The sequence below is a fragment of the Malurus melanocephalus genome, unplaced genomic scaffold (assembly GCF_030028575.1).
Source record: "Malurus melanocephalus ecotype Western Australia unplaced genomic scaffold, MMel_1.1 scaffold_149, whole genome shotgun sequence".
Lineage (NCBI taxonomy): Eukaryota > Metazoa > Chordata > Aves > Passeriformes > Maluridae > Malurus > Malurus melanocephalus.
In genome coordinates this window covers 934150-941619 of record NW_026623381.1, presented here as the reverse complement: position 1 = coordinate 941619, position 7470 = coordinate 934150, and the positions used below count along the sequence as shown (strand labels likewise).

Sequence of the window (7470 nt, the reverse complement as noted above, 5' to 3'; positions counted from 1 at the left end):
CCAAACCAAAAAAACCATTGTCATGCAACATAAACGCAGCCCGAGCCAAGGGACATTTTCCAGTGCAATCAGAGGAATGCTCCCAGAGCTTGCCTGGCTCTCTCGTTTCCCTGCCAGCCCTCAGCCCCCAGGTTTTGCAGCAGCAGCCCCAGCGATCTCCGCTGTTCCTGAAGGAGTCCCTTCTCCCCTTGGCAGGGCGCCCTCGGAACGCTCCTCGCTGCCAGGACCCGCTGGGGATGCTGATATTATTTATAATGGGAGCTGCTGCGAGTCCTCTGGCTGCCTGCAGCTTCTCCAAGAGATTGCAGCACGGCCGTAATTCTTTTCCCTGCTTGAGATTGTGCTSGGGGAGCCTGGAGCTGGGGGGAAGAGAGGGTGGGAGATGAAGAGAGTGTTCCTGGCTGGCGTCGCAGCACTTGTCTGCCACAGCCGTGTGCTTTCACTGCTGTGCTCAGCTCTCCTGCGGGAGGATGCTACAAGAAAGGCACCAACAGCAGCTGCTGCTCTTCCTACCCACCCCCCTGACCATGCTGGCAGCTGTCTCCTCGTCTTTCCCGTCCTCTCCTTCCCYACTCAGTGATATTTTGCCTTTTCGATCTCTTCGTTGAGGAACTGTTCCACCTCCCGTGGAAATGCGTGCCAATTTTCCTGCTGGCTCCTCGGGGAGGTGGAGCAGACACAGCCCCAGTGCAATGTGGAATTGTAGATGTCTGGCTTCCCTGGGGAGCTGGGGAGGGGGGCTCAGGGGTGTTTTTGTGTTAGCTGGTCCTATAGTTTTTATAGTAATGGCAGAATTTCTCCATTTGAGCTTCCATCAGCTCAAACGGTCAGGGATRTTCTGTGGGTCCTTAGGAACAAGAGACCAACCTGTTCAGAGCCCTGCTGCTGTGGAAGAGCTTTTCACACAGGAGACATCCTTTATCCACTCCCTGCCTCAGTTTCTCTGCACAAGGAATRTGCCAACCCTCATGAGATGCATGGGGATTAAAGGGAAATCCAAAATCAGCTGGGTTGCTGAGCTGTTTCCTTCATATTCTTTAGCAGATCATCGCCATGTTGTTAAATAGGAGTTTTTTTTTTTTTTTTCCAGGGGTTCTGACTCTGCTCTGGGTGCTCAGCTGGTGTCTGTGTGGAGTCACTCAGCAGAAAAACAAAGCACAAGGCAGCCCATTGCTGGGAGCAGGAATAGGAATATTTTGTGTATGCACAGACATTTCTCCACTCGTTATTTCCACACAGAGGAAGACCAGGGGATCAGAGGCTGGTGAAACTCACATTTCAACCCAGAAAGGGTTAATAATTATTTCTCTTAATAGCTTAGCAGTGTTTTAGTCTCTCCTTCCCGGTGCAGAAACTCCCCAGGCTCCAGCATCGCTCCCATCCCCAGCTGGCAATTGCAAAATCAATAATTCGACCACTATGTGCTCTTGGCTAAAATGACAGAGGCAGAGCAAGAGATTCTGGAGGCAATTTGAAGCCCAAATTCAGCGTGGCCACTTGGCAGCTGCGAAACAAAGAGAAAAGGCAGCCCCAAAGCACTGCAAATCAGTCAAGGCGCTTTGCACCCTTCTCCCTAATCTCACATCATAAAACACCCCTAAATCTCTGTAAGGCCACGCTGTAGGATATCCTAAACTGGAGAATTAGCTGCTCAGCACCACACACGGTGGGAAATAACCAAAAAGGGGTATTTTTGGGGTTGTGCTGGCTGCTGTTGGGTGAATCAGCTTCCCAGTGGTATAGGGCGCATTTGGGGGGATAAAACATGCAAGGAAAGGGGAAATTGGGAACTTCTTACCGCCACGAAGAACATGGTGAAGAAGTAAACCATGGCTTCCATGTGGAAACGCCGCTTGGCCGCGATGCTGATGGTGGGGAGGAAAGCCARGGAGCTGAGGGTGGGCAGAAGGAGYTTGGCCACCAGCGAACCCATGGGGCTACCGGGAGCAGGGTCTGTGTGAGCTGGGCAGGAACGGTGGACAGAGCAGCCGTGGGGAGTGTGCTTTAAAATTTAAATGCCCTGCGTGGCAGGAGGGCTGCGGGCAGGGAACAGCTGCCACCACCACAGCCGCCGCCTGCTCTCCCGGCTCAGCCCGGATTCTTGAGGCAGCAGATGCTCTGTGCCCCCAAAATGGTCCTGGGTGTTTCCAAAGGAGTGAAAGGGAGCCTTGTCCTCGCGTGCCTTGTGCTGGGTGCTGGATTTGGACACGCGGTGGGTGAGGGATCTGGGTTTGCTCGCTCCTCATGGGGACATCGCACCCCTGTGTGCCACTGTCCCCGTGCTGAGCGCTGCTGGAGTGGCCTGGTGGGGAAAACTGACCTCTTTCCTCATGGGATGGAGGGCTGGGCACTGATCTCTCCTCTCTGGTGACCAGGGAGAGGATCTGGGGCTGTCCTGAGCAAGGTCAGGAGATGGATTTGATGATCCCTGTGGATCCATTGCATTATTTTATCATTCTCTGTTTTGCCCTTCCATGAAAGGCGAATGCCATGTGAAGCACCCGGGTTTTTTAAAACATTGGGGTGTATCCTACTACCTCTGAGTACTTGAGAAAAACACACCAAGCCTCAAATCTGCCTTTTATTCCCCATGTGGGGTGGGTGCAGACATCGGGGAACTGGTGCGATCCGGCACCCAGCCCCTGCTGCCAGTGCCTACGTGCCCTCGGCAGAGTTAAATGCAGTTAAATTTCCCAGCCGTGCCCTCAGCCTTTTCAGCCTGGCCACCTCCAGCAGTTCTGTCTGAAATTCAGGAGCCRAGCGTCTCCGGGCTGGAGGAATTTGAGCGGATTGTCGTGCCGCGCGGAAAAGCTGGAGGAAAGGAAACCAAAAATCCGAGCGGGCTGTTCGGGCTGCTAATCCACTCAGTGCTTCTCTCTTTTATTATGAATTTTTATTATATCGCTGCTGCTCCCCCCCTGCGTTAATATCTTTTCCTTGGAGCCTCGCTGGGATTCTCGGCATCCTTTTCGCTCCAGCTGTTCCCTGCGAGGAGCAGGAATGCTAAACTTGAGCAAGAGCCTTTGTGGCTGCGGCTTTGGGGCGGAGGGTGGGAGCTGCGATAGGAGCCACCGTCTCTGGGGCTGATAGGACGGGCTCGCCTGTCCCCCGGGAGGGCGTCTGGAGGAAAGACAGGCATGTATGGATAAAAAAAAAATCCTTTTTGAACCGCTCCAGTAGGATGGAAAGGGCTCAGGGTGTGTTTGTGCGTGCAGGGACTGGCACGGAGAGTTAAAGCACCGACTCTGTGCCCACAGATGAGCCGGGATCCTGTTTTTAGCTGATATTGCAGCTAAAATGTTCGCATTCCCCGGCTGGCTGCAGGCAGATCCCTCCACGGGACGCTGCCCACACCCCACACCACATCTCCAGCCGCCCTCCCGCCTGGGCAYGCTATAAACTTACCACAAAGCTCTGCAAAACTGAATCTTGACCGACAAATATTGAAAAACTCCTATTTGCTGTGGAAATGAATCCCTGCAGCCAGCACAAGAATTCCCTGATGCTCCCCAGGTGTCCAGCCCTGAGCTGAAGAGTTCCAGCACACCCCAAAGTACTCTGCACCTTTTCTGGGCCACATCCTCATTGTTCTGTGTTATTTTGTGTGGCCTGCTGGGACCAAGGAAGGTGCTATGGGGCAGGGCTTGTCCTCTGTGGGGTTTCAAGCAGATTTAGGGTTAACAGGTTACATTTAACAGGTTGCACAGACCACTCTGGACTCCAGGCCATGAAAACAGCACCTATACTGTTTTTGTGGCCATGAGATGGGTGTCAAAGGGGTGAAAGCACAGCTCAAACCCTGCTGCTGGGGACAAACTCCCATGTCTGGGTGCAAAGGAACCCCCAYACCGTTTGTGAGGACACAGGTGAAAAATCCCATGGAGCAGTGGTTAAATACATCCCCCTCACCYCCAGCCTTTGCCCAAAATCCAGCTGGCGCCCACTGGAAAGGAAACCCCGTTGGCTGCTGGATGCAGCCAGTGCCAGCCATGGCAGGGAAGTGTTGGAGCTCTCAGGAGCAAGAAAACATTCCACAGGTTGTTGGGGCTTTATTCTTTTTTTTTTTTTTTTTTTTTTTCTCTCCCCAGCTGCACGCTCCGGGCTGGTGGTTGGGTTGCAGCCAGCGCTGTAGGCATGGGGAGGGAAAAAAAAAAAATATCTCCCACCGGGTTGCACACGTGTTTCAGCTATTATTGAAAAAAAAGAGCCCCCAAAATAAATGGGGAGGAGAGGGGCAGGCAGGTRGGGACCTTGAAAAGTCTTTGTTCAGGCTGCAAACACTGCGGTGTAGACGTGGGTTGGGCAAACCTTCCCGGGAARGAACCCAAAAACAAAAGGGCCAGGAGTCGGTTCCTCCTTTCCCAAACAGGTAGGAAATGGAGAAAGAGCAAATTTTAGCTCCTGCCTTTAAGTGCTGCTGGAAAGGGGATTTTTTTCGATCCGCATTCCACAGGGCTAATTTCGTGTGGACCGGCGTGCACACGGTGATATATATGGCTGAAAAGCGGCTCCCAGATGCCAAACCCAGGTTCTGGTATGCTGTCCTGGATCCTTCCAGGGTAACATTAACCGTGGCTCTCTGCAAGAGCTCCTACCCTTTCAACTGAGACGCTGCAGCGGGGGAAAGAGACACAGAGGGTTTTGTTTTATTTTTAATGCGAGGGTGATGGTTTGAAGGCAGTGTGTGTTGGAACGGAGGATGAGGGGGCTGTGCCAGCTGAGAGCATTGGGAGTGTTTTCTCCTTGGGGTAAGTAGGGGATGATCTTTCATCTGACTCTGGTGYAGAATTGAAACCTGCTCTGTGCCTGAAATATCGGTGATAATGACCCAAAAACAAAGAGTGAAGCTGCAGCTTCTGCCTGGGCTTGCAGTTTGAAGGGCTGAGGTGCTCCAAAGTGGTTTTTACCTCTCCCATCATTTCAAAATTTCATTTTTAATCCCCACAATGCTTCAGCTTCTGATGGTGAGGAGCTGGATGGTGGCCTGTTCTCAGCAGGTTGATGTAGCAGAACCCCAAGGAACCCTGAGCAATCTGACCAGCATGGCTCCATCCATTTTGGGGAGATTTCCTCTCTTTTTTTTGATGAAGAAACCTCCCGGTGTGGAAGCAGCCCATGGGCACAAGCCTTTCACCTGCTCTGCGGATAAAAACCAGGATAAAAACCCCTCTCCCCACTCACTACAGCCCCTCCCCAGGGGCTGTAGGTGAGACCCCGACGTGGGGAGCATTTTCTGGGCAGCTGGAATCCAGACAGGGGCCCTGGCACCGGGGAAAGGAGCCCCATAAAGGCAGAGGCAGCTCCAGCTGTGCCGGAGCCCTCGCTCTGCTCACCCAGGTCCAGCCCTGCCAAAGCACCTGCATCCTTCTCATTTTATTAGTGGAATAAATTGCCACTTAAAAATATCCATGCTCCCTAAGGCCTGGCCCCATTTTAGGCAGCTTTAGTTGAATGCTTACCCTTAAAAAAAAAATAAAAAAAAATCCCCCTTCCTGTCTCCCTGTTGAATAAACCTATTATGCATTTTCCTCACAGGTATCCCTGCTGCTGTTTTCCTTAGGGTTTTTTTCACTCTTCCCTTTCCTCTCAGCCCTGTCATGGCCCATCACAAGCCTGTCACCATTAATGACGAGGACATTTGATTTCTTGTCACCAGTTTTCCGTYGCTCCTACCTTTGGGGTGTCCCTGGGTGGCCCCCAGCTGCCAAATTCATGGAGGCAGTGCAAGGGTTTATTGCTCATTTCATGGTGTTTAATGGGTTTTTTTTAACAGTCATAACTCCTGGAGCGCAGTAACGACATTGAGGGTCTCAGCCCTCACCCAGTTGGTCCAAAAAATGTCATTTTCTGCAGAGAAACGCTTGAAGCCGTGATGCTCCAAGGCTCGAAATCCAAAAAGGGAATRAAACCAGTCTTAGGGTTTTTGGGGAGTCTGACTCACGGATTTTGAATGCCTGTGGTTGGCAGGGCTGCATAGCTGATGGCCCTCAGCACAATACTGCTCCACTTCCATGTCAGACTCATTCCATTCAAAGAAAAGCCTTTGTACTTTTTTTATTTTTTTCCTTCAATCTTCTCATAGCTAAAATTTCGAACCAAGCCTGACTCTCCTGTAACCTTTGGGGACAGGTAAAATTAAATCCTGCACAGAGAAAAAGAGATTCTTAAAACCATAAAAACCCCACAGCCGTGACCGTACCTGGGGTCTCTGCGGCCGCTCGTGGCTTTCAAACTGCCCAGAGATATTTTTCACAGGAATCTGATGGCGAGGGCAGCTCGGTGGCTTTGTCTGCTTCACTTTGACTCAACATTTTGCAAATCTCCCCGGATGAAACCCTCACACCAACGTGGCATAAATCAGCCCCGTCCCCAGTGCGTGGARGCACGCAGGGATGAGCTGCCTTGCCCAACACTGCGCCGCAGGTCACTCTGCAAGGGACCTCCAGAACTTCTTTTGATCTCCTCTTGCTTGTTTTACTTACCAGTGGTGGGCCACAGCTGCAGCTCTTGGCTGACAAGGTATTTTTGGGGGGTTTTGCCACGTTTTGATCCTGCTGGTGAAACTCTGGTGGCGCAGGGGGGGAAATCTGCCCCTTTCAATCTGCCCCTTTCAATCTGCCCCTTTCAATCTGCCCCTGCCACACCAGTCTGGCCTGGAAAGAACTGGTGTGGCCGTGCAGGGGTGTCAAATTAATGCATCACTTAGGAAGAAAATCAAGAAAAGCAATCAGTTGTCTCATCCTGGGTGAAGATGGAGCTGCTGGGAGGTGTTGGCACAGCAGACTCCTGACCATACTTGTGCTCCTGGACCTGGGTGGGTGTTTTGGGGGGTCTGGCTCCAGCAGAGCCATCCTGTCTGCTGTGCCAGTGCTAGAGCTGGGGCAGGAAATGGGCTGATTTTGCTGGGAAAGGGCTGATTTTGCTGGGAAAGGGCTGATTTTGCTGGGAAAAGGCTGATTTTGCTGGGAAAGTGGTGCTGGAGCTCCGTAGCCCATGGCCAGGCCCTGTGTCTGGCTCAGCAAGGTCCTTGTTCCAGGGCTGTGCTGGGTGCTCAGGGTGCTGGTGTCAGCTCCAGAAGGTCTGAGGGCTGCTCAGGGTCAGGAGGGTAAAATGTCCTGCCACGGGAAGCACAGGGAGGAGATCARTGTCCCCTGCCCGGGTCAGAGCTGGCTGTCACTCTCTGCTCCCCCTGCAACACCAAAACTGCCCCAGCAAAGGGATCCCCCAGCCCTCCCTCAGTCCTGATCGTGCAAAACCCCGATTTTCTCTGCTCAGCTGAGCATCCCTGGCTCCCACCAGCAGCCCCAGTGCCCAGCCCAGCGCTTTGTTGAACTCCTCTCAGCCAAGGAAACTCCTTTCCTCCACAGGCACTGCTCTGGCCAAACCAGCAGCCAGTCGGCTCCCCCGACCGGAGAAGGTTATTTTGGAGTGTCTGTCGCTCTTTTTTCTTTCTTTTTTTTTTTTTTTTTT

The 7470-nt window shown here is 52.4% G+C and overlaps 1 protein-coding gene across 1 annotated transcript in view; it reads right to left on the bottom strand.

The window, feature by feature from the left end:
- MYMK (myomaker, myoblast fusion factor) overlaps positions 1-1933 on the bottom strand; it is a 7229-nt gene extending 5296 nt beyond the window's left edge. Inside the window, exon 1 of the mRNA XM_057371519.1 lies at positions 1799-1933. Within this exon, the coding sequence (XP_057227502.1) occupies positions 1799-1933 (135 nt within the window). The remainder of the gene's footprint in view (positions 1-1798) is intronic.
- Positions 1934-7470: the final 5537 nt, after the last annotated feature.